The 27,773-nt window shown below is 39.9% G+C and overlaps 1 protein-coding gene across 2 annotated transcripts in view; it reads left to right on the plus strand.

Moving 5' to 3' along the window:
* fto (FTO alpha-ketoglutarate dependent dioxygenase) overlaps nucleotides 1–27,773 on the plus strand; it is a 138,203-nt gene that overhangs the window by 26,670 nt on the left and 83,760 nt on the right. The window contains exons 4-8 of one of the 2 annotated variants that reach the window (XM_088004411.1): nucleotides 3,936–4,061; nucleotides 7,569–7,648; nucleotides 8,050–8,193; nucleotides 16,436–16,555; nucleotides 21,623–22,696. In XM_088004411.1, coding sequence (XP_087860537.1) covers nucleotides 3,936–4,061; nucleotides 7,569–7,648; nucleotides 8,050–8,193; nucleotides 16,436–16,555; nucleotides 21,623–21,781 — 629 coding nt within the window. In that variant the 3' untranslated portion in view covers nucleotides 21,782–22,696. Of the gene's footprint in view, nucleotides 1–3,935; nucleotides 4,062–7,568; nucleotides 7,649–8,049; nucleotides 8,194–16,435; nucleotides 16,556–21,622; nucleotides 22,697–27,773 lie in introns of those variants that run through there. The other variant, XM_014985250.2, reaches the window with a different exon arrangement.

Consider the following 27,773-nt stretch of genomic DNA (forward strand, 5'->3'; position numbering starts at 1 on the left):
GTGTGGTGGATCAGATGCAGGTAACCTTGTGTATGAAGGCCCTGCAGCCCCGCTGCAGCAGCTGTAGACATGGCCTCTGGTGAGGCAACCATCAGATCCATCTCTGTGATAGTGTCAGGGCATTATCAAATGTCATCACCAGTTCGCCGCTGACAGTCTTATCGCTGCCTGTGCGTTGGGAGATCACAGACATTTGAATCTGAGCCCTTAACATCGGCTCAATGGCGCAGTCTAACAAACAGGCCTTATCGCAGGCGCTACATCTCATCTAAATCATTTCCCAGAGAAATGATCGATGTGCAATTATCTGATATGGAATAATGAGCCCTGCTTTGATAAGTGTTCCTAGACTGTACCATTCGGATAATACGATGTCTCCTAATTACCGAATGCATACTCTCTCAAGAGCTAATAGTGTTTGCTGATTGACTTGATAAGGGGATACAGAGAACTTTCCTCTTTAGAACAGATACGAAACAAACTGTAGGACGCCACACAGATAAAAACGCATTTTATTGGAGATATTGTCAAGTCCCAGAAAGAGCTGTGTAATTTTTGTGCTTTTAAAACGTCAGAATACATTTTATTATTACTTTTTACAACCACCTTTCATTGCATTTACAGATTTAACTTTTCTGAAACATTCCTATCTGATTTGCATACCTGTACATTGAAATGCTTGCACATTTTTCTTTGCAAAATATCCCGAGCTCAGTCACATTAGCAATGTTCAGGTCACAGATTCTCCACGGGACTTCATATTCATGTGTCATTCTAACACATGAACATGTCTGGACTGTTCCTCAGGCTGGACGTTTAGAGATGGTGAGACTCCTGTCTAATCTCAAGTCTTTTACAGCCAAATGTTTTAACCCCATCCATCAAACCATCAACTCTGACTAGCTTGTTAGTCGTGTAAATCCCACAGGACTGTGCTGCTGACACCATGTTTCACAGTGGGAACTAGATGCATTGCATGGAGTCATCTACTGTTCTCTGTGAAATGTTCAAATCTCACCCAAGGGATGTTGTTTTATAACATTCTCCTTGACCTTGCTGTGTGTCCCTTAATCTTTATGATGCTTTTTGTTCACTTGTTTTCTTTTACAAACCCCAGAATCTGGTAACAGAGCAAATGTATTTATACTGATATTTAAATGACATACATTCAGATTGAATTTGCTCCTTACATTTGAAGGCGATATGAATCACTGGATTCATATCCAGTGATTCATAAAGGTGGATAAGTAAAAATCCATACCACACTTTCAGATTTTTATTTGTAAAAACATTTGAAACATTTAATTTTCACTTCATGCTTTATAATTATGCTTTAGTTTGTATTGACCTATCACCTAAAGTTCCTATGTAATACAATGAGTTTTTTTTTTTTTTTGTTAAAATGTAATATAATAAAGTTCAAGGGTTATGGGTACTTTTAGCTGATGGCCCAGTGTTTGTAAACTTTAGAGCTGGGACGTTCCTGCATTCTGTGTCTCCAAGTTGTTAGTTTCCAGTGTCACACAGGTGCAGTTCTGATTGATTCCTGTCACATTTCTGAGCTGGGCTGCATTGACCTTTCAAATGGAGCAACACCTGCTCTTAAGGTCTGTTTTCCTAATTCGTTAAGGACCATTTCAGCTCTGACCCTGTGAACACTGGCTTCAAACACGACACCTTCCAAGTTCCAACTCTGGATGACCCCACAGCTCCAAACTTTAGTGGGGATACTCTGATGAGAACGAAAGAGAACTGCGTTCCAGTTGAGATGAGACTTACCAGAGCCAGGCTGTGCTTTTAGAGGCCTCATCCTAAAAGGACACAATGCAGTTTGTTGTAATCATTAGGAATGCAGATGCGCTCTCTCTGTTGCACCTTTTGAGATTAGGGTGGGAAATTTTCTTCTCTGTCTCGGCTGCCTCACCTCGTTATTTCCTTTGACCCGAAGAACCGCAGAGACGTGTTTTTTTCCTGGCCGCTCCGATCCAAAGGAATCTGCCACGACTGAGTGTTTTCCGGCACAGAGGATGGGCTTGCACCATTCCCAAGGCCTTCTGGGAGTGCTGTCATTAGCTGGCTCTCAGAGCACAATGGCTGGAAATTAAGTTACTATTTATCCGTGCTGAGCAAAGGAAAAGGCAGCCACGGGGCAGAGAGGCCCAGAAAGACTTTAGTATTGATTTTGCTGAAGGGTGTCGGCCGGCCAAGCCAAATCTTGTTTTCCTAGGACGCTGTGTAAGAACTGAGGGAGTGAGGGAAGAACAGGGGAGGTGGTATCAGTGAACGGGTTCAGCAACAGGAATATCACATACCCTCGCACACTCACTAAACAACATCAGGGGCTTTTATCCAACTATTTCCTCTTGCACAGCATAATGGTAGCATAAAGATCCTGTGCTAACAGCCAGTTATAACCACAGAAACACGTATCATCTTTGCTTGGTTGTTAAGTGATTCTCACGTTCTGGAGACAAGGCCTTACATCTTATATCCATTGTTTGGGTGGTATTGATTTAATTGCCACAGTCCAGACTTTTATCATGTTAATTCTCAATATAGTTTTTAATGTTATTTTATGGCCGTGCTGATGCGTGTTCATGGAGTAGAACTGTTTTCCGCTGCAACCTTTGAGGAAAAAACAGTTGTAGTACAAAACTAAACTTGTTAGTTTTCTTTACAATCACAGTAACATGATATATTTCATCAGGATTTCAGGTGGTTAACCAGTAAGCCGGTTACAATAAGCAGTTCATTAATTAATGCCATAATAAAACGGGTTTGATTATTTCCATCCTGATAATTAATATGTTTGGTGTACAGAGACTTTATAATCCATTTTATTTACGGTTTCGGTTGTATGTGTTTTTTTTATTTCCATTTTATGTATCGTTTTTGGTTTGTGTATTTTATATTGGATATTTAAAATATCTTCCAGTTCCAGTGTTAAGTATTGTTTAGAAAATTAAATTTGTTTGGTGTTTGAGGGGGCAAATTTGCATTATTATACTGTTATCTATATATTACCTGCAGATGTTAACAAAAACAACAGAATCATCACTGGTTGCATTGATAATTATTGTCCAGAAAAATGTGTTACCATGGCCAGCACAGAGGAGAAGTGAAGTAGAAGGGAAATGATGCATGGTTTCTAATATTTGTTAAAAAATAAAAATCCAAAAGTTTTTGATTTAAATAAATTCAAGCACAAGCCATTGCTTTTAAAAGTTACCCTGAGTTACACTAAATAAAACCACGACCAAGCAAGACATCAAGACAAGTCATGGATAAAGTTGTAGAGAAATCTGAAGCAGGTTTAGATAATAAATCTCAAGCCTTGAAAATCTCACCAAAAGAGATTGTTTCACCAAAAGAGTAAGACATGACTGAAAACCGACCAATTAATCCGAAATGTCTGAATGAGTTACAGAGAGTCACAGCTCAGGTGGGAGAATCTGTTGACCCACCAATTATTCATTATGCTCCCTACAAATCCATTCTCAACATGAAAGTGAAAAGAAAAAGGCAGGGCTATGCATTATGAGTATTAGGATTGATTAAGCTAAATGCTGTACAGGGGAAAGCTAAAAAAAACAAAAAAAACAAAAAACGCTAGAGACTGTAAAAGACTTGAGACTGGGGGGGGGGAGTTACTTTCCAGCAGCATAACGACTGGAACGGCAATAAAATATGGTTCCACAAAGTATTAACCAAGGGACTTTGAATCCATATGGTTGGCACACTTCAGATTTTTATTTGAAAATATTAATTTCCTTCCACTTCACAGTGATGTTCTGCTGTTTGCTGGGCTATCGCATAAAATTGCAATAAAACCCATTAAAGTTTGTAGTTGTAGCAGGATCATATGTGCAACGGTTTCCTTTGGTGAGGCGCTGTATTTAAATACTGCAGTGAAGTGGGATGTGTGTGACCGGCAGGTGAGTGCAGCGAAGGCAGCAGCGTGGAGAAGGCATGTTGGAGGATCGGCCTGAAGGTGGCCTGGGACATCCACACACCTGGCCTGATGCTGCCGCTGGAGTCCGGAGACTGCTACTACATGAGAGGTACCGAGGCTCTCCCGAAAACACGCAAACACGCATGCACATGTTAACATGCATTCACCACCATGTCTGAATACGAGAAGAGGAGACTTTCATTACTCTGGGTTTTAGTGTTTTCTTGTACCTTGTCCCAAATGACCCAAAGCAGCAGGATGTACTTCACTCGCACTTTTTCCTCTGCTGCCCTCATATTTCTAATTCTCTCTGCGAGAGAAATGGAACTGAGGCACTGCATGTGTGTGTGTGGGTGTGTGTGTGTGTGTGTGTGTGTGTGGGGGTGGGGGTGTGTGTGTGTGTGTGTGGGTGTGGGTGTGGGTGCGTGCACTTGTAAAGGAGACAGAGTGAGTAAAAGAGAGGTTTCTTGGCCCTGAACACAGGGCTTTAAGGTTCCATGAAATTGTGTGCATTAGAGAGGTTAGGAAAACCAAATGTTATTTTTTGAAGTCCTGTGACCCATTGCTGACTACGTCTCTATGGGGAGAACAGACAGCAAGCCACAGGGGTGTAAATCATGGCTTAATGCTTTTGGCTGCGGCAGACACCTCCACCCTCCTTTTTTGGTCCCCTGGGCCCATCGAGGCTCGCTCATATTTTCTGAGTGCAAGGACATTTATCCACATCACAGCAGAGGCCTGCATGTGTTCAGATGTACGAGAAGTGAGGAGTCCTGCTTGGATGGATGACGGGGATTTATTATTTTATAAAGGCACCCTTCTTTAGTAAATATTCTATTTCTCTGCTTGATAATTTCTCATATTTTAGCATAGATTTACTCTTTAATTTTAATACTAATATTGACAAGACGTACATTTTGTTTGGTGCTATATCATATCTAAAACCCTACAGGCCTACTTGTAAGGGTCCTGCTAACAACAGTCCATCACAACAAGCTGGATCAATGTTGCTTGTAATGCACTGAAATTCTATTCTAATTTTTGAAATTTCTGTGTCATTCAGGATTTTTTTGTCATAATGTTACTAAGTGCAACCATGTATGATACTGTGGTGATTGGCAGTGACCTAGCTTTTCTGATGATGCTCTTGTTTTCAAAATGTTATATGTTCAATTCACCACCATATGTGAGAAACAGATTTTTGACTCTTTATCGTAGACTTTCTCGCTTCACCGTAATGCCAAAATTATTGATACAGGCTCAATTACATGCATACATCCCCTACCAAGTTTGTATTAAATGTTCCTTAGCAAGTTTAACAGGAAGTACATGCTTCTCTAATCCACTGGCAAAGTTGTTGCATCGTTTTGACTGAACGTTGCAGTGCTCTTCTTACCAAAAAAAGGTGAAGTCCTTTTAAATGTGTTGGTTTCCTGACAATAACTTGGAAAAATGTTTCACTAAAGGTTAAACTATTTGAATTTAACAACTGCCATGCATGGTAGTAGTAAGATTATGCTGAGTTTTTTTTTTCTGCTACCAAAGTTTTTTGTTTATCTGTAATCAGTCTCTAAAACTATCTTTAGATCTATAATTGATTGTTTTTTTTTAAGAGATATCTTTAAAAGACATTAGGTATTATAGTAGCCACACCAACATTTACTTTGGTAATTGAGTTGCTACCACTTTAAGCCAGATTTTTCATTTGTATAATGGACCTTTTAATAAGTGCAGAGGGATACGGGCAGTAAATTGCTTCATGCTGGGAGGAATCTGCTTCCCAGACCCATCTGCATCATCATAAAATATTTCGACAATAGGCATATTTATAAAGCATAAAACCAAATTAGGTGGTTAACCTCCTATAAAGTGAACTTTTAAATTCACCACAAACAAATAAGCAGAAATAGGATGAATTTGATGATCATTTGATTGTTTTTATCATGGAGCGCCACTGTCTGCCAATATTTAGCTCGACAGGGCTCCAAACCGACCTTCTTCAGCAGGAGATTTACAATAAAACTGTCAGTTTAACGCCAGCCATGATAATAGAGAGATGGGCTGCTGTGCAGACCATTCTAATGGGAGTTGACTGTCGCGGATCAGTGGGGATTTATGCTCCACTTGGTGAGTACGCCCCTGAGAGGCCGACTGCTCCACAACGATAGCAGCTCGCGCCTTTCTCGGCCGTCTGTTGCTTTGTCGGTCTACCTGAATGAAACACTTGGCATGGCGTTCCAACACATGCACTCAGCTATAAATTTTCAGAACTCGCATTGCTCAAAGATGCATCACCCTTGCAATTCTTAGGCACGGCACCCCTCCCTCATCCAAAATCCTCACATTCGAGGCAGACACAACTAAAGCGGGTGTTAAAATATATTGTACTTGTGTTTTTTGTGTGACATACACCCCTTGATAAGTAGTTTTGCTGTATTAAAAGGTAACTACAATGGTGTATAACCACATACGCCATTATATAATTTCAGCACCATTTGTCGGCGGCTGGCCCCTTTGAACTGCTAATGTCTAAGCTGCTGGAGGCAAATTGAATCACCATCATTTCCGCCCAAATGGAATTTCAGTGGTTAAAAAAGAACAATGCAAGTCTTGACACCGGGTCTGTTCAATAATCTGATTTCCAGCTCCCATTGCACAGGGGGGAACTGCAGAATAGAGTTGACCCAATATATTTAAAAGCCTGCTTCCTGGAAAAGGAGGACAAGTGGCAGCAGGCACAGGGGTTGAAAGAAAGATAAATATTTATTACAGTTATCGAGTTTGCCTCGACTCCCTCCTGATCCCACTGGCTGCATTAGAGGCGCCAAGAAAAGAGCAGATTGATGGAGATAATTTGTTATTGGATATAAACAGTTTTAAAGACGCAGAGTAATTCTGCCCAGAGACCTAATCCTTCACAATCTCATCAGGGTGAAGAAAACACCGGCAAGTTGTTTTGTTTGTTGCCGTCTTCTTCTTCTTTTTGTTCCCCCCCCCACATCCTTCCACCAAACAATAATATCTTCTTCCTAAAGCATTTGGCTGTTTGACTTTCAAATCACAGGCATTAGCTGGTGTACTCTTGCTCAAGGCGGGTGTAAATATGCACATGTGCTGTGAATGACAGCTCTGTCATGGCTAAATTAATTATTGGTAGGAGGCAAATAATGGCAGAGCTGAGAAACATCTATACACACAAAGAAACACATGGCGGGATACACAGGAAACAGCGCTAAGGCCTCACTGTAAAGCTTGTGTGATATTGGACAAATGTTTGCTGGTATGGCGCTTCCATCTTGACAGATTGAGTGCGATCTGGTTCTGTTTGGTAATTAAAAATTATATTACAGTGCTCTTCCCTCTATCTGAGTCGATGCTGGGCCGATGGGAATCTGTCCGAGTGTACAAGTTGATTTAGTCTAATTCACTGTTCGCTTTTCATCTGTTTTTCTGTTGTAATATCTCCCTTTTATTCCCATTAACAATCAATTCCACATCAATATGCTCCTTTCAGCATCGAGGATTGGCTTCTTGTTTCCTGGTTTGGTGGTGTGCAGCGACGATGTCGGTTGTTGTGCTGATGAGTGTATTTTTTTCTGCTTGCTGCTTTTGCCAGATGACCTGAACAACACCCACCAGCACTGCGTCCTCGCTGGAGAAACGGCACGCTTCAGCTCAACTCACAGAGTGGCCGAGGTGAGACGTTAGATTTTTATTTGCTCTGAAAATAATATGTAACTTGCTGCTAGTTTTACTAAAGAACAAAATTATTATCAAATGAAGATTAATCATTTATTCATACCTTACTTTAATTTTATAAAATAAATTTTCTCTCTTTTTTAATTATTTATATATTACCCTGTCTGATTTTCTTTTTTATAATTATTTTTACACAATTTAACATATTTTATCTGAAATATAATTTGAGATTTTTTTTAATTAAACCTTTTTGCTTATAAAAAAAAAGAGAAATATTGATTGTTTTAATTTGTTTTGATGTACATTATCAGCTGTTTCAAAGCCACATTTGATTAATAACCTTGTGTAGCTCCTCCGTGTTGTGGCGTTGTTTGTGACACTGGTCTCGTTCCTATCAGTGTTCTAAGGGGACCCTGACCTACATCCAGTCACGGTGCCAGGAGGCCCTGTCCAACCTGCACACTGACCCCGAGACGGGCTCCCACAGCCTGGTGACCCTTCAGCCGACAGCATTACAGCACTGTGAGGAGATTCACAATGAGGTGGGGCCACGGTGGTTGTGTGTTAACCTTCAAGCGCACATGAATACATACATTTACTTGTTTTTCATTTCCTGCGTGTACGCCTTTGGTGGTTCGTAGCTGTTTCTACATACTTTGAGCCGAATTTAACGTTTTACAAAGGTATTTGAATTTGTTCAAAATGGAAATATTCAAATTAGCAGGATTTGTGCCAGACAAAATGTGCAGAATGGCATTGTCTTCAAGAGTTCACATTTATTCATTTATGAATGTGAACCTCTCTGATTCTGTCTGAGTGGCCCCAGAGCTTTAATCCCCACCCATCTGGTACCGCAAGCAGGTTCAAAACAACAAAGATCCATCTGCAAATAAGATGATGATGATGATTTAATCCAGACAGCAGAAATTGTTGTTGAATACACTGAAGGTGTTCTCTGAAAATTACAGGGATAAGCGTCTAATTAAGGAAGCAAATGTATTAGTGCCAACATATATTTGTGCTTTTTCTGTCGTATGGATATAAACACTTGTGACGTATGTAAATCCTGTGCACTTACATACGTTATAATCTTTTTTGTTGACTTAATGTTCTGCATGAGAAAGTTGAGACAGAAATCTTACAAATGAGGCCGTTTAGATTACCTATCCATCAGTCTGCGAAACTGATGGCTTTGATTAATTATTTTTTCAGCATTTTTTGGGCCATTCAGTTTCACCTAAAACACTTAATTCTATTGGACATTTACAGTTTGACATTCTGTTAAATTGCAACAACAAACTTCAGTGTATTTTCTTGTGGTTTTATGTGATTGACTAGCATTGTGATAAAGAAAAACACGTGTAGCATTTGTTTCAGTTCAGCCACTTAAATGATAATTTGTAGACACACCTTGCAGCGCTGACCTTTTCTGACTTCCTTGTAAAATAGCTCAAACTCAGTCGCATAAGATGGAGAGCCTCTGTTAAAATGTATGTCCTGGTTGTTTTTTTAGGGTTGTCCTGTATTTAGCTCCGTCCATCTTTGTTCACTTTCTTCTTTCTAAGATGTTCAAGGCTTATGATATTGTTTTTAGCCCAACTCCGACGTCTGTTTCATAAACTCTTGATAAAGCACATTGTTTTAAGGGGCTATGATGACTTTAATACAGTTTCTCATTAACTGATCTCAGTGTTTTTTCCTGCATCGTGAGAGTTTTAGCTCATTCGGGGATTTGTTTAATGGCAGGTTAAAGCTCTTTGAATGGCAGAACAGGAGCTTGCCAGCTGCCCACCCTCTGCTTACCGTACTTTGTTGTTATACTTAGGGAAATGTCTACAATATGAAATTCAGGTTGCTCTCATTTGTCTTGCCTTGTGATGGATCGCAAGCCAATAGGCTCTCCATATGCTTCCTAAAGATGGAGCCGTGCCCCTGTCCTGCCTCTAACCTCTTTTCATATAAAACAATGAGTGATGCTGGCTCGGGGTTTCAAGGGATAAAGTGAGGTCAACAAAGAGAAGGCCTCAGCCTCCTGCCATATCTTGCTGCAGGCCAGCAGTTAATATACCATCTCACCTCTCACCCTTTTTACACCCCTGCGCCCGTATTGCACATCCTAGCAGACGCCAGCATCCGGGACTCTCAGCAGGATGCCATGACAGATGAGTCTGACATAAGGTTGTTTAAAGGTTGAAGACGATATTAAGCATTCCGCGCTGCCAAACAACAGGGCTGCCTGCGACTGGAGAACTGCTGCGTTGTTTCAGCTAGCAACACCTGCTAGTTAGCCACAGAGCGCCACAGGATTACCAGGCGTTGGCTTTCACCAGGACGGTAAGGTGCGTTGATTCACGAAAACAAGGAGCTTTTTATACAAGCATTGGTGTATGTGCGTGCTTGCGTGTGTGGGTGTGTGTGTTTAAGTGCTTAAGTAAGAAGGGGGTGTTCTCAGGGGCTCGGGCCTACCCTTCCCGGCTCTCGCAATGATCGATGTGGCCATTTGTTTGGAGTTGCCCACGAGAGCAGAACACCCAGCTAAATGATGTATTGTTGGTGGAGTTATTTATGATGGCGGCCCTCTTTGGTGCTTGGTGGGTGCACATTGCACAGGTCGTGTTTGACATGGACGACCGAGGAGTGAACAAGCCTGAGACACGCGGGCAACCTGACCTGAGCAGCGCCTTTGTGGGTCTTTGCTCAAAAAGTGCTAAACCGCGCACCGGCTGACAGTCTATTGATGCCGTGCAGTTGAAGGAGGGTCAGGGGGGCTGGCGTTTGTCAGAGGTAATAGGTGGGGCCTGATTGTGAGGGAGTAGAGCATCTGCCATCTGTCTGTCTTCGTTTGGGAATGGAGCAAGGTGCCTAATTGAAGCAGATATTGAAGGGAGGCAGAAACTGAAATAAAGAAAAGTTCCCACCTGTTTAGCCCTTGTCTCTCTGTCTCCTTTTAATCTTACCTGCTGTCCTAGTCAGTCAAATAAGTCTAACATAATACCACCACATGGCCCCTGTGTGCATGTTAGGCTTTGAAATGCTAATTCCAGACACAAATGTCTTGTCTCATTTAAAGCCACTATGTCTCTTCCCAGGTGGGCGTGTGACAGAGTGCCCTGAGGGACACCTCCCACCCCACATATGAGCTAGTCTCCAAATAGTAAATATTGAAGGAAGGGAATAGTCTTTTTTCCTCATCTGACAGAAAGTAAACTGAATAAAGTGTGTTTAGCCTTCCAGTGTTCGTTTTAGGGTCACGATGCCTCCTGAGGTTCTCTACACATTTTCTTGTGTGTTTGTTTTTATTTTTAACCACCATAAAGATTATACAATCATTGTATTCTCATAAATTGCAGTTTATTTGTACTTTGTACTTATTTTTTAAGATGTTTTTGTGCTATAGTGGCCTCTGTTTCGCATTACTTGTTGCTAAATTCAAGGATTGTGAAGTAGTATTATTACTGACGTTCTTCATAATAATTTTGGAAAATAAAACAAGAGCTTTTTATTGCTAAAGATATACATGGAAAAGGCTCACGTTATTTTGTGCAGTCATACTCTTGCAGATATACACCCACTCTGGCAAGTGTGTGGTAAGTAGTGGGGAGACTCACAGAGAGTTTGGGGAAAGCAGTTATTCTGGCTCTTGTGTGAGGAGGCTGGGATTGGTAAACAGAGAAGGGCAGAGAGGGATCGATTACACTCTCATCAACCCTCACCTGAGGGCTCCGGCCCTGGAAATTGATTGGACCCGCTCTGGGGAATACTGTGAAGGTGTGAAGAAAAAAATATATATAATTGTGCCTCATTAAATGGGAGGAAAAAACGAGTTTTTCAGAGCTTTACCAGCAGAGATGCCATAGTGGGTGGTCGCTGGACTAATTTGAAGCTAATGTGTAGTTAGTGTGTCCATCACCTGGAGAGATGACAGCGACTGCCGCAGGGGAGTCACCCTCCCTTACCTTCTCAGAGGAAAAACTCAGCCTAACAGCCTCTCCTCTTTTTTTTTTTTTTTCGCACAGACTTTCGATCCGCCTGCACGGGAAGGTGGCATTTAGTCCGAGTTTCCTGCCTGGCAGCTCTCAGCTGGGTGGCCATACTCCAAATACCAAATAGCCAACGCTCCTCGGTTGCTTTTAGATGGCCTGCTTTGTGGTTGCCTCTGGCCTGCGCTGTGGGGGACAGGCAGCCGTGTCAGCTCAAAGTGGAGACACAGGTTGGTTTCTTCCCACCAAAGGACAGGCAGACAATCAGAGAGACAGAAGGAGGGACAGCCTGGGAGAAAAGGACGTCCGATATTGGCCCTCGCGGCTTTGTTGTGTGTTTGAGCTGTAGTGATCGAAGGGGAGTGGATCTGGAGTGTGTTGAAGGGACCATAAAGGATGACATTTCTTTGAAGGGTGTGTTGTATGGAGCGACTGGGAGGCTGCTGAGCAGTGCCACTGGCTGTGTATTCTCCCTGACATGCACCAGTCCTTGCATGTCATCCCCACTGAGATCAGAGCCTTTTGGGAGTAAATGGCAGGATGACTCTGTGCACAGCTTCTACCTCAGACAGCCCTCACTTGGGTTGTTTGTGTAAATAGTTCTTGTCCTTTGTTGTTTTGGGGGTGATGGAGGGGAAGGTGACACTCACCTGACACAACAATGACCACATAAAAATGTCAACATTTTGAAAGAAGAGTTTTGGAAAAGATTGTTCAAAACTTTTCAACGATATTTCATCTTAGGCCTGAAAGATGAAGGCCAATTACACATGGAGCACATGTAAAGCACAAATTTCCAGTTTTGCCACAATTTCTTGTTTTAATCAAGGTTTGAACTTTGACTGGACCATTCCAGCACATAAATATAGTTTAATTCAAAGTGTTCCATTGCATGGCTGACTGAGTGTTTACAGTTGGCCTGCTTGAAGATGGACTTACACTATATGATGATGACACCCTCGTGTTTCACTGTTGTGATGTGCAGTGTTAGTTTTCCTCCATTCATATCATGTAGAACAAAAAGTTTAATTTTGATGTCATGCATCAATAACTCCTCCTCTTGGTTGGTTCTCTGATTAATGGTCTTCTTGCCTGACCGATTTTACAATGACTGCCATGTCTCTCTCTTAGTTTGCAGTTTTGTTATATTCCTTGTATTTTCAGATGATGGATTCACTCATTCATCTCTCTAAAATATTGGGGTGTTGTTTATTTTTAACCTAACCCTGCTTTAAGCTTCTCTACATTTTTTTCCCTGAGCTGTTGCTGTGTTCCTTGGTCTACATTTTTTTCAATAATGTTCACTAGCAAGCCTCTGAGGCCTTCAAAGAACAGCTGGAGTTATACTAAGATTATATCACACACTGGTAGCTTCTATTTTCTAAACAGAAAACTTTTAAAGTTGCACTAGATTTTATTTGCAGATATAAGAGCAAAGGTTTTAGAAAACCCTGTTTCCCTCCACTTCACAGTGCGTTACTTTGTGTGGGTCTCTCACATAAAATCTGTAGTGAAGTATGTTAAAACTTACATTTGTAGCATGACAGCATATAAAAAAGTTCAAGAGGTATAAAAACTTTTCCAAGTAACTGTATTTTGGGACTTGAAAAGTTGTGTTAAACACAGAATACTTTGTATGAGACATCAGATAAAATGACAAAAAGAATCCTTAAAAAGGATTTCATTTTTTAATTCCATAGGACATTTTCAGCTGTATTATTCCGCTTAAACTCGTCGAGATTATTTGGACGTTTACAGCTGAAAAGTCTCATCTTCATCCGTTTGCTAATGCTCTGCTAGGAGAACAATAAACAAAAATAGTTGTCAGAAGGGAAACAATAGTGCTTTGAGTTCCATGTGATATATGGCCCTATTGTATGCCAGTAGACTTTGTGCTGTGCAGTTGTCTACATCAGGCTTTAATGGGGTTTGCATTGTTTTGGGTGAATGCCGCTTCGTGGGACGTTTTGGGGGAGGAGGGCAACTCAGCACCTTCAGTTGATGCTGGCAACATTTGGAGCAATCTCTGACACACACACTCACATGGCCATGTTCCGCAGAAACATTACCAAAGCCACTCGCACACTTAAGCAGACAGGTACAAGCAGAGGCACAAACACACCGAAGCTCGCTCAGCACAGGCCCAAACTGACAAACATGCAAGCTGAACAACATACGCAGAAGTAGCAGGGCTACACCTGGCTACGCGTAGCATCCTTTCCGAGGATTAATTCAGCACTTCAAAAGAGCAGGAAACAAAAACACTCCAAGCAGAGGAGAGAGGAAGGGGGTGGGGTGGGGGGTGGCTCCACAGCAGAAACTGTCAGCTCCAGACGGTGCAGCAGAGGAGGGGAAGATGGGTGGGGTTTTCAGGTGTGCTCGCTCCAAGGTGCACAGATCCACTCATATACATTATTTGGTGCAACTGTATTCTTTGTTTCCAACTTTGTGTCTTTAAAAGAGGTGCATGTTTGTTATCTATGGCTAGAGCATTTATTAATTGTAGTCTGTGCCATCAGTGCTTTACTGCAACATGGAGGTTTTTATTTTGTAGCCATTTGAGTGCAGATTTGTTGCTGTGCTTAACGTCGTCGTCCTTTTGTCCAGCCTTCAGCTGTTGGTCTGATGTTCACTCGTTTTTCTCTAGAATACGTTGGTAAATAGACTCATGATAATAATAATATAATTTTCCATTGTCAACCTTGCTGAGGTTCTGATGGGCCTTTCACCTCATGGATCATTGCTATCCATCTTAACCTGATTGTCTAATGTGTCCTTTAAAAAAATATTTTCGGTGTTGGAGGATGGTCTCTAAATGGTTTGGAAATGTCCTTAGAAACATTCCCAAATCAATATTCAGCAACAATGCTTTCTCTGACATCAATGAAGATGTCTTTCATTGCTGTTGTGTAAACACGCATCGCTCCAGATTAGCAAATTACTAAAACCGCTTTTCTAGAGATATTCAAACCTATATTATGTATTTCCTTCTTTCAATAAACAAGATAACATGTTGGCTATTAATTAGAAGCACTTAACTACTGGATTCTGTAATGTGGAATACAAATGAACACACGTGCTGCTGTTATTTCTGTTATTTTGGATGCTGTATGACACTATCGTGTCCAAAAATATTCATACTTTTTTCCCCCACATTTTTTCACATTCCAACCATAATCAATATACTTAATTATGATTTTATGTAATGGATGCACAAAGAGGTGCAAAAATTGTACAATATATGGTTTTCAAAACGTTCTGCAAAAAAAATCTGAAAAGTGTTGGGTGTTAAATCTAAATTTACCCTCACTTGTAGAATCACCTTTGGTTGCAATTTCATCTACAAATCTTCTAGGAGCTGTAGCTACCAGTTTTGCACATCTGGAGACTGCAATCTATGGTCAGAGTTGTTGTTCTGTAAGGTCTAACCCAGCTTTAATTCTTTTTCAGAATCTAACATTCAACCATTATCTAACATGCGTATCCTTGCAGGGTTGCAAGGGAGACTCAGCATCCAACATATTTTATGCATTATAATCATTCTCCATTCTTTCAATTCTGACAGCTTTCCCAGCATGATACTGCCATGATTATAGTAAAGATGGTGTCTTCAGAGTGACCTAAAAGTTGCATTTCAGTCTCATCTGACCAAAGGATTTTCTGTGTTGCCTACTAAATTAAAAGGGCGTGAAACTATTTGTATTCTTCACTACACCCAAATTTTGGCTTAATTTTTGCTTATTTTTTTATAAAGGAATATGCAACATGTTCATCTCCATAATTAGTTATAACAATAGACTTTATTTGAGAAATATTTATTTCAGATGTAAATACAATACAGAAAAAATACAGTAGCCTGTTTTTTTTTTTTTTTTTTTTTATAAATTCAAATAAAATATTGTCATCAGTCCAGTCCAGTAGATGGCGGTATTGCACATCTAAACGTTGCTTGCCAACCATCATAAAAAAGACGAAGAAGCAGAAGACGTCGCCATGTTGTTACACTGCCACGTCAGAGCGTAGGGCGGCTAGGGGAAGCGGGGAAAGTTGGGGTTCTCACGAAATTATTATATTACGAGAAATTTTCGGGAAATAACGGCGGGAAACAATGACAAAATACGGTAGTTTCCTGGCCAAGACGGGAGACTTGACCGTCTTGGCCAGGAAGACAGAGTCTGTCCGTGGTTTAATATACACTTCGTCTGTCGCTCGCTAGGCGCTGGTGGGGTTTAGGGTTTAGGCACTCTGAGTAAAAACTGTTTACACGGGCTTTGGTTTTAGCTTGCCAAGGTAAGGACCACCTGTTAGGGCCTTCATCAGTTTTTCTCGCTGGTTGAGGGCACAAATAGGTCTTTCGGAAGTTTTAGTCAGCGCACTATTTAATTTTATTAAATTGAAGCCGACATGATATTGTCTAAATTTGCACCAGTCAAACTCTATATCATAGAACAGACCCAATTGCGTCAACAACCCCGGAGGTGAAAAAATGACGGCCTCCATGGGTGAAAAATATACCAAAATATATATATTATTTGAAGTAATTATGAGATTTGACATATTAAAATGACAACATTTTTATTTATTCCAACCATGGATTCGTTTAATATCCTACAATTAAATGCTTTAGTCTTTACATGCAACACCAAAAGAAGATAATTATTCTTTTTATTTTTTATTTTCCCATGAGTTTATTTAGAATTATAGCAAATTTTAGCTTGACTGAGTCTACATGCGTTTAAGATGGTGAACATTTTAGTGTTTGCATGCTGTTGGTATTTCTCATTGCTTGTTTGTGTTTCCGTAGGTGGAGTTTGAATGGCTGCGGCAGTATTGGTTTCAGGGCCAGCGTTACGCCCGCTTCTGCAGCTGGTGGACCCGACCGATGGAGCAGCTGGAGAAGGACTGGAAGCTCATGGAGACCATGGTAAATCGGTTTCAAGACACACTGCTTAGGAAAAAATAGAACAGAAACACTTTGTACACCAAACTACAACTCCTTCCAATTCAGTACATTTTAAACGAGTACCACCAAAACTATTAAACTGTTTTTACATGTGTTTAAAAAGTCCATTAATTAATATTTGATAATTGATAAGAAGTACTAGATTTATTAATGGTAGTCCTAATTATGAGGATCCATTTACAATAGGTAATTTAAAAATGGTAACATATGGTATACTTTGAATAAATAACTTCTATTAAGTAGTAATAATCAGATTAATATTATTTCTTTTATTAGGCAGTTCAGCCCAAAACTATTCATATCCCTGGCAGATTTTAATGTAAAACTTTACTTATTAAACCAAGAAATGTATTTTTGATAAGAAATGAGGCACTTCCAAAATATAATAATATAATATAAAGAAGTATATTTTAAAAATATTGTTTTCATTTACATTTTTTTTAAATGGCATGTGAAACATTTTAAACCATTGCCAATATTTATTGGGCAAATCTTTATAGGCTCTTCTTGTAGTTGCTGACCAGCGTTTTGCAGGTTTCCACTGGTATTTAAATGATTTAGATTTTGGTGATGAGCTTCAACTGTAAGCGATCTGCTGTCCAGTGACGCGAGGGAATTAATGGTTTTTAGCTGCTCACCGTGCAAGCTCACGTTGCGGATATACGATTTTTAAAGGAAAAAAAAAACAGTAGGATTAGAACATCAGATTTACAGTTAAGTCAGTACATAGTAATTATGCTGTTGGTTTATGCCTCCATTAGGTTTTGATTTGAAAAGTTTATCTACTATACTCTTTAATGATATATATATATATATATATATATATATATATATATATATATATATATATATATATATATATGAGATTATGTTTTCCATACCCAGACACCAGAAGCAGCAGGGGGCACTCTTGCATCACTGTAGCAGCTGCTTCTTCAGCGGAGAGCGGAGCTCCTCTTTTCCTCCCTGCAGTCAGTCTCTCTCCCGCTCCTGCTGTCTCTGGGAGCTCTCGGTCTCTGTCAGTGTCGAGCGCTGAGCAGTAATCACATCTAATGCTCAGGCGGGGATAAAGACAGGGGCTGGAGGGGAGAGTGGTGCCTGTGCCGCTGCTGCTGCTTGGCTCTAGCGGCAGGCCCGCTCTGTCTCAGCCAGCCGGAGACCCTGACAGAGAGTGGGTGAGGGGGCTTTAGAGCTCCACCTCTGGGTCCAGAAGAAGTGTGTGATTCGGACCGGTGTTTGGGACAGGGCATTGCTAAAGTGGAAAGTTTCTTGTGTAGGTATTCTTTAGTAATTTTGTGCTTTTCAGTGAAAACTATATATGATACTGTAAATAAAGTTGAAATTATTTTAAGTAGAAACATAGCACACTTGGCAATATAATTTCTCCAGTATTTTTCTTTTTTTAAAACTTGAAATTACACTGTCATATGTTTATTAGAATAAATTAACTTTACTTATGTATTTGCCTAAATAATTTATTTTTGTTACAATGTCAAAAAGCAAAGGCAGCGTCTCCTCTGGAGAAAGAAATAGATGTAAAAGAAACACACCAAAAAAAAAGGAAAAAAATAATAAATAAAACACTGGCACAGCACACAAAGGTAATGATTCTCTATTGTGATGAAAGACAACATTATTGCTTTTGCTAGCAGTATTTACATACATGCATCGACCTCAGATACGCTGATGAAACAGCACTTCATAAATATGGCTTATAGATTTCTCTTTGGGAGCTTTTGATAGCTGAGGCTTTTCTGCCGTTGGATTAAAACACATTTCCCTAAATTACTTTGAGTTATTTAAATAATGGTGGTCTCTCCTGCAGTCCCCTATATTGGCATATATTTTACATTTTGAAGCTGGCAATTGACAGCGCCGTCTAATTTGGTGAAATACGAGTGACCTAGTGTGAGCAGATGCTGTTTACCATTTATTTATTTACATATTTTGGTTGCCTGCGGAGTGGATTTTAATGCGACGCTATTTTTTTTTTTTTTTAGTCAAATCTGATATCGGTGTGAGTATTTTAAAAAACCAAATACGTGTCTATTTAAATAGGCTTTATAAAATGACACCGTATTGTTTTATATACTGCGCTGTAGCAATAAAAGGGCCTATTGTTTCATCCTGCTAAAATAGTAATACAAACCGCCAGGCTTCCTTGCTTTATTGTCATATTTAGCAGCAGCGTTGTGGGATGCGCTGGGCTGCGTATGCGTTTGTTAGTCTGTATGAAGAATATTGCAATATGGAGAGACTGGCTCCTGTATGTGGATACTGTCTCTCCCTGGGGCTCCCTCTCTGCTCCTCAGCCTGTTGTCATGCAAATGCTCATCCTTCTATTTGAATGACATTCTGATAAAATACATAAATAAATGTATAAAGAAGCAAAACAAAACGAGTCCACCGGCTTGCTGGGCACCTCTGTTTTTTCTTTTTTTTTTCTTTTATAAGACTCCCGAATAATCTTCAAGTGTACTTCACGTGAGAGCGCAGCATAGTGATAATGTGTATAAAGGTAAAGGTAGGTAAAGGTTGTTTCGGGCAGGTGGAAGAAGGGCAGGAGCTGAAAGGTTTCTATGTTCCCATGTGATCCGGGGTGCTGGATTGCGTTTAGACCCGCCTGGCTCCGAGCCTCGCGTTCCCCCAGGACTCTGCTATCGTTGGAGTCGTACAATAGTGACATTTCCTTAAACTAGCAACAATGAATGGCCTCTTTGTGAGTCACAATAGGCAGAAGATCTTGGCTCTATGCAGAATATTTTAAATACCGGCGTGGTATTTTTTTTTATCTTTCTTCTTTTCACTGTAGGGGGAGAAGCGATGGCGAGCTCATGAGCACATTTCTCTCTCTCTCTCTCTCTCTCTCTCTCTCTCTCTCTCTCTCTCTCTCTCTCTTTCTGTTGTCCTTTTTGCTTGTGTGTGTACGCGTGTGTTTGCGTGTGTTTGCACAAGCCATTGATGTTAATGTATGCACTCGGCATGACTTTAATTGATTTAGCAGCTCTGCTTGCGCAGTACAGCTTTTTCCCTAATTTGTCACTTTTCTGACTTCTGTGGCTGCTCATCTCACAACTTCAAAAGCCAGCACTTGCAAAGAGATTTCAATGCACTCCATCTCCTTCTTCTTCTTCTTCTTCTCCTTCTTACTCTCGCTCTTTATTTCTCTAGTTCTCCCTCTTTCTTTTCCTCCATCTCACCATATCTCTGCCCACCCCCCACCCCCCCAGCCCCTTTTCATTTGACAGGAGAGCGAGTCTTGTAGATGGAAATCTTTTCAACGCATATCAAGGAAATTAATCCACTTTCATTATAAACGGGATCCACACTGTTGAATACATTTGTATACTTCAAGGCGTACAAAACAGGAAGTGGTGTCGGGGCCGCGTCTCCCTCCGCTCCGTTCACCCAACCTGTCAGTCCCTGTTTTCTGACGGTTTGGTCACAAACAAACTCACTCGTGAGCTACATTATCGCAAAGCTCTCTCTGATTTATAATAGAGGCTAGCTTTTGTACATTTGTGTGTTTGCACAGGGATAATGTTTGGTGACCATTTCAACCCCCCCTCCAAACTCCTCACTGTAATAACAGTCCTCGGAAACAATTCGGGCTGCTGAGGTGGGTAGCGCTTGCAATCATACGCGGCCTGGCCCGGCCACCATCAAGAGCTGATTAGGTTATTGAGCAAACGTGCAGACGAGGGGGTGGGTGGAGAGGGTGTAGAAAGAGGGATGGAGAGTCTGTAGAATCAGAGGAGGAGGTGGAGAGAAGTGAGAGAACGTTTGTGTGTGCGTGCGTGCGTGTGTGTGTGTGTTGGGGAGGGGGTGGGGTTCAATGTAAATGTTATTGCTGTGTGAGCTCATTTGATCAAAGTCCTGGAAAGGTTAAGCGAATCCAATCTGGTTTTGTATGGCAGAGTGGAGACACAGGCGCTGGGGAAGAAACCCCCAGGACGGAGAATGGATTATCATATTGGCGCTAGAGTAGCAGGGGCCTCCGACGGACAGTTTACTCTGCCCGTAATGCGTTTAGACAGCAATTGGCCTTAATAACCTTTATTGACTTCAGCGGGTCAGTGCCAAGAATCTAATTATCAAAGTGTATCAATTTCGTTGGAGTTTAGAGTTGCACCGCTCAAAATAATTATTTTAAGGTCGGACCGGGGCAATTAATCCCCTCTCTCTTTATTTGATGGCTTTGTAAAACATTATAAATGTTATGGTTTCCCGTTGTGCTAAATAATTCACAAAACATTTTTTTGTGTGCATGTGTGTGTGTAAAAAAAAATTTCTAGAGAGCTTCCTGGTCCAGGTGAGGTGGGAAAAAGGCAGTTTTCTTTGTTTGTCTCTCTTTTTTTTTTCTTTTACAGCTGCATGATGCAGCAGATGTTTCCCAGCACTCATTTTTCTCTTTTACTTGCACAGACTTTTATTCCCACTTTAAATGCACACATGCAACCCAGATTAATTATAAGTGTGAACTAAGCAGTAAACTGTTTAAGGACCGTTTTTATTGCTCATTATGAAGCCATTTATTATCTCTAACATTAAATCACACTGTGTGTATGCGGCGTATTGTTTTGCGTTTAGAGCTCTGTCCTCAGTAAATAGGCTTATACGTTTATTTTATTCCGATTCTTTGTGGTTCTTATGCGCTGACGGTGTGTGTGAATGAGCGTGCGGGTGTTGATTTATTTGTAACCATCAGTGTTTCTGTTTGTGTGTCCACAATGTGAGTGTAGGAAGTAAATAGTGCAGCTGCAGAGTAGTTTATCCTTCCCTGACAGCCAGTAAGTGCTCTTACCTGGATAGTAGTCGCTGTTTTTCCCCTTATCGCCGAACATAGACTGGAGGCCCTAATCCACACGTTCATTACTGCGCGGCCTTGTTTATCCACAGCTCTTTATTAGCTTGCTTGCTTTGCCCTATTTAGACAGAGCTGTGTAAGAAAGAAATTACTCCGAGATTATTGTTATTATTCATTTAAAGAGGAAATATATGGCTGATAATACATTTTACATCACACAGCGGCTCATGTTTGGAAGCATGAAAAAAGAAAATGAAAAGAACCAGGAAGAGACGCAGAGAGGCAGAGCAAGAAAAAGGGGAGAGAAGAGAGGAGAAAATGTAGCGGTGCGAAGGTATTTGCAATTCTCTTTGAAGTCCCTATTCAACAGGGTAAGCTGAATTTTTCGGCAGTGCCTGATAGTGTTTCTTCATAAACGCTTAAACCCCTTTAGAGAATTTCCATGGGCAGATATACGCGGTGGCTTGAAGGGAGCGTTTATGTTACCTGGAGCCAGTGCAGCCCGCAGCTTTGTACCTAAAGATGTACACTAGTGTTGAATGGAATCCCGCAGAGGTTTGTCTACGACAGAATCTCACTGCAACATCGCTGTAAGCCGGAGTGGGGAGGGAAAAAAAGGGAAAATGAAAGCCCTGAACAGCTTTAACCCTGTCACAGTATTATGGCTGCGCTCGCATAATAGAACAAAAACACTAGTGTCCATTTTGAGAAGTTTAAAACAGGCATGAGGCGGTATTAGAGTCTCATGGTGTGATGGCCTTTTGTGAAAGATGAACAAAGACACTTTTTCATTGTGACTTTGATATTTATACAGAACAAGCAAAAATGATCTTAGACAGATTTCAGCAAAGCTGTAGAATAAAAAAAAAACACAGTTTATTGTTAGTTTAGTTTTATGACATCTGTTTTCTAAAAAATAAATCAGACACTGATTTTCCACCAGAATTTATTTTTTTTTATTTTTTTTGTTTACAAAATGTCGTGAAATCTAAAATTTGGAATTCAGAAAAATAAGCTGAAAAACAACTTGAGTGAAATATGGCATCTTATAAAAAACCCTAATGCATTTTTTGTACATTCATATTCAGTTTTGTTCTTCTGTTCTTTATATAGTAACAAGCTAATCTGTTCAGGTTACCAAGTTGTGCCTCTGGTAACTTGCCAAATGTAGTTAGAGGCTACATTACCTTTATAAGTTTGACAGGCTGAGAATAGAGGAGAGTAAATCCTTATTGTCAGTTTGAGTAAATAATTGGCTTTGGCTCATTATCATACAAATGAAAAAAAAAAATAAACATGATTTGGTCTTCCTTCAGCCTGCTGCCTAGCAGTGTGCAGCAATAGGTGGGAGAGGGGTAACCCTGTGCCTTATGTCATAACTCTGGTTACTTTGTTTGGCACAAATACTAAGAACAGTGTGAAGGCAAATTCATTTTAAAACGGGCTTGATAGCAGTAACCGGCCCATGTCTACGATTTTGTTTGATGTACATAAGTAATCTGTTTGTAATTTTGTGTGATTTCTGAAACTGTTCTAAAGCATATAAATAAAATGTATTATTATTATTATTATTATTATTATTATTATAAAGCAATTCAGGTTAGGTCAAGTAAAGAATGTGTGAAGAAGTTACTGCAACTGCTGATGTGCCTTATATTTTAGTATTCTCAGTAAAATTAAGGTTATTATTCTGTTGTCAGAATTTGTACTATTTTATTAAAAATTCGTTCTTCCAATAACATCATGTCTTAAACGCTGTGTGGGATGAAATTAGTATTTTCTGTCACGATTAACTCAAACCTGACCAAGCTTGTTACCCTGCTGCACCTGAGGGAAATATCATCATTATTGACTGCTTGTCTGAATGTAGAAACTGCACAGAAAGTAATGGCGTTTATTTATTTACTTTATTTACTGCCTTAGAATGACGGCTGCGTACTGTCGTCACCTTATCTTTTCACTGTTATTGTGAGAAGATTTATTCAAAGTTTTGTCCTCGGAATTGTAACGTCGACAGGATTTTTTTTCCTTTAATTCCGTCTGTGGGCTTCGAAGGCAGCTTGTCTCGTCTTCTTAGAAAACAAATGAGCACTTTACAGAGACTGATCTGCCTTATCCGCTTAGCAGCACCCTCAATCCCTGCTTTTATTTATTTACTCACTTTATTTACTTGCTTATTCATTTACTTACCTCTGTATGGATTTGGTTTGATTTCTTCCCCCCTACCCGTAGCCACTCTCCCTCCCTTCCTTTTCCTCTCCTCATCCTTGGCCCCGATCAGCAAGATAAGCCTTCAGAGGAGGGGGAGATAACATCCATTAAAGTGGTAAAGAGGACTTATGGGGCAGCCCAGATTAATCACTGCTCACTTTAATCGTATTCAGTGCGGACGGCGGCGTTGGCTGCAGGGCTCAGCTTCTTCCTGTGTCATACCATCAAAAAAAAGAGAGCAAAAGAGAGATGAAGGATGAAGTGTGTGTTTGTTAAAACATGCCTTGATGGGGGAGAAAGTATAAAAAGATGAAAGAGATATTTCCGAACATCTCACAGCAATGCCCGCCCCTCTTCTACCTGACGAGAGACGCTAATGCTAACCAGCATTTGACATATAATTATGGCTCTACTTTGATCCAGGTGTAATTGTTTACTCCTCTCACAGGCAATCATGTCACAGAAGTTTAGCGAAAAACATTGCCATTGACAAAAGAAAACATCCTTATTTGTCATTAAGACAAGAAATTAGATTTCATGTATATATTTATGTAATCATTTTACACATTAAAAATATAGCGTCTAGCTCAGGGATAGTTGCAGTGTCTTGCAATAATATTTTCCCATTTTGTCTCGTGATAGCCTTCAATCGAGGTGACGTGGTAACACAAAGTGGTGCATAATTATGATCTTGGCCTAAAAGGGGACACTTGGTTTCTAAAGTACTTTGACACATACAAAAATTTTATTCCGATACCCTTTAATGAAATCTGGGCAACCAAATGTCTTTAAAACTGACCTAATAAATATGCCCATCATCTGTGCAAAATGTTACCATCAATATCTTTGAGTGACATACTTAGATGTTTGTTCGACAACATTAGGGAACCACCTGCTTCATGAAGACCAAAGCGCAAACCAGAGATGCTAACATTCTGAACAGGTAGTGCTAGGTTTTTTTAAGCACTGTGGTCTATGCTAACAGGCCTAACAAATAAAGAACCAAATGACAAAATAGCCACTATGGTAACACCAGAGAGTCACAGTTTAGGTGAGATAATCTGTTTAAAAGACAAGTATTCGTTGTTCTTGCCTGCATGGAAGAGTAGTAAGATTGTTAAATTGGTGTTAAAGAGCCATAAGACGCTTCACAAGCCTTTAAGGGAGACAGAAGGCATTTCAAGGTGTTTAGTTTGATGAGACCAAAATGATCCTTCTTTGTCTATGTGCTATGTTGGGTGAATAATTGTACACTCTTAACTCACCATCACCAGGGTGAAGCAAGGTGATGGCAACGCCATATTATGGTGATGGAGCTAAATACTGGGTGGTCCTGGAAGAAAACATGTTTGAGTCTGGAAAATACTTGACACGGAGGCAGTAGTTCACCTTCCAGGAAATCAAAACAAAACTAAAAAAAAAAAAAAAAAAATCAAGGCTCTAAACATGCAGCCAGAGCAACAGTGTAATGATTCAGATTAAACGCATTCATGTGGTGAGCAGGCCCTATCAAATACAAAAGTGAAATCCAAATAAAAATATGTTGAGAATTGAAAAATATATTTTCACAGGTGCTCTTCAGCTAGTAAGACTTGAAGTATTGTGCAATGAAGATTTACAAAGTTGGTGAGACACAAACCTTAAGACTTGGAACTAATGGCTGCAAATGGTAGTTTTGCACTTAGAATTTTAAGCTCTTCATTAGAAGAAAACCATTTATCATTGTTATTACACTTCACAGCTAAGCACTACTTTGCAAAGTAATGCTTCTATATATAAAGTTTTTGGTTGCAACCTCCAAATGAGCTCTGCAAGCCAAACTGAACACAAATACAGGTCTGCAATCCAGAGCTCTGTATATTCTCTTAAACAAGTCTTTTAAATCCAAATCTGAATTTTAATCAGCTCCCGTGGTTGCCATTTTTATTATTGTTTATCTCCAGCTCAGATTCATCTCACATTTATTTACAGAGCCCCTAATCACAGCTGCTGTCTCTGAGGGCTTTATTTTACCCACACAGTTGAAACAATAAATGAAACCAATTAATGAAAATCAAAACAGCCCACCCCAATTGTAGATCCCCTAAAAGTGGAAGAAAAACAGTTAAAGCCTAATTAGGGACAAAAATAGAAGATAGGTGTTAGCAAGGTAATCCGTTTTTTGGTATTGTTATGCACCAGTGAGATCAAGATCCAAAGATAAAATGAACACACTTCTGTGCACCAGTCATAAAACAAAAAAGGGTCGGCCATTAATAAGATGACCACTAATCAAATTGGTCAACTGATTTCTTCCAGATTATTTTACTGCTTTTGATCTTAAGATGTCCCAAAATACTGCTTTTGAGTTTATTATTGTGAGTAGCTTAAGCAGAAACCATTTACAGAACCAACCAAGACTTAGTATAATTTATTCCCTATAACACAAATCTTTTACCTTACTAATGTTTGTGTCAGATTTGTATGTAGTAAAAATGCATTTCCAGCTACATTTTATTGGCATCCAGGATAAAGATAAGTAAAAAGGCTAAAGGTGAATAAATTGGGCTCCCAATTTGTAATTTACAACTTTCTGTTTTAGTGGGCTAGTCGCTTGACTGGATTATGATCCATGTTTATCTTGGACGGTTAGCAGAATTGCAAAGGAGGTAAAAAAAAAAAAAAAATTAAAAATAAAACGTCCAAAACCTGTTGTTAAAGAATGCCATCTTTCCATATCAAGTCATCGTGATAACCATTATCCATCCGTCCTACCATCACAACGGTAAACGTGGAATTTGCTGAACTCAACTAAGACTTTATCTGGAACTAGGAGCTTTGTGAATGTGTGTGGAATTATGAACTATTTGAAATAACAAGACAATTTAAGTAACAATTGAACAGAATTACTTAGTGATACTTGATATTGGCAAAACAGCCAATATCAATTTTTACAGCTTCTTGCAGTGTACAACTGGAGTGCACCACCTACATCAGTGTCTCTGTCTGTTGTCATAAACACCAGGCAGTCTTCTCATATTGGCCAATAATCACACTTCTGACTGCCTGAAAGGTCAAATGTTTGGAAGCAGTAGCAGCTTGGCAAGCATCATCATAAATAAAAGTTCTCAGCAAATATGAAACAATAGTAAAGCTGATGCTGTAAACAAGATGATGGTGTACATTAAAGAAGAAATCCAAGGAGCATTGAGTGAAGTTCTTGTCAGCGCCTTTCAAAAGAAGGTTTGTACAGCACAAGAAGCACAGCACACTTGAGATCAAACTGAAGATCTTTGTTCTCTAGTAAAAACATTTTTTTACAACTGTTTTCTTTTTCAACTGACAGTTCTCTGTTTTTACATTAACAGTTATATTTCAGGCGTTCAGAGTGTCCATCCTTGCGCAGTGAAAGGCCATTGCTATTCCTTCTCTGCAAAAAGAGATCTGATGTGTGGTGTTAAATGGGTGAGATGTAGGACATTGTAATTAACGCTAGTCCTTTAGCGAGCCCCGCCTCACTCAGCTGGGAGCGCCCGATATAGCAGTCATTAATTCCTATTTGTGCGTAATGAGAGGGTCATGTTGGAAGTAATGAATTACTCTTTTATTTGGGTGAAAGCTGCAGGGCAGCATCCTCTCCTGGCTAACAGTCTCATAAACACCTTTTAGCCGCTCTCATCAGCCTCCCTGGCTGAGAACCATTCACACGTGCACATACACACAAAACATAATGAGAGTGAAAAGCACCTGGGTGAATGTTTCAAGAAATCTGGTATTTGGAGATGTGAGTATTCTGAATCTAAAACAAAATTCATTTAGATTACAATCTATAAGTGAAGTGTGTTTGTTTAGGGGTAACTATTCAAGAAGCATTCTGTGATTAAAAATCACCTACATTAATTCAGTTTTTTTGCTTTTCTGCCTTTCCAGAACTGATGAGCATCAGAATTGATAAGCAGGCTTGATCTCCCTGCTTTTTGTTGTTTAGTAATGTTTTCAAAGAACAGATTGTTTGAAAAATCCTTTGGGGTTTGTTTCCAAATGCTGATTAGATAAAGCACACTTGCAATAAAAGTTGGCCACCAAACATCATTCTTATTAGCGACTCTTTTGAGGAAAGATGAAACTAAAAATACAACCACAGAGAGCCAACACAGACACACACAAACACAAAAAAGTTTG

This window comes from Poecilia mexicana, unplaced genomic scaffold, assembly GCF_051168715.1.
Source record: "Poecilia mexicana isolate PSO_F unplaced genomic scaffold, ASM5116871v1 scaffold_3, whole genome shotgun sequence".
NCBI lineage: Eukaryota > Metazoa > Chordata > Actinopteri > Cyprinodontiformes > Poeciliidae > Poecilia > Poecilia mexicana.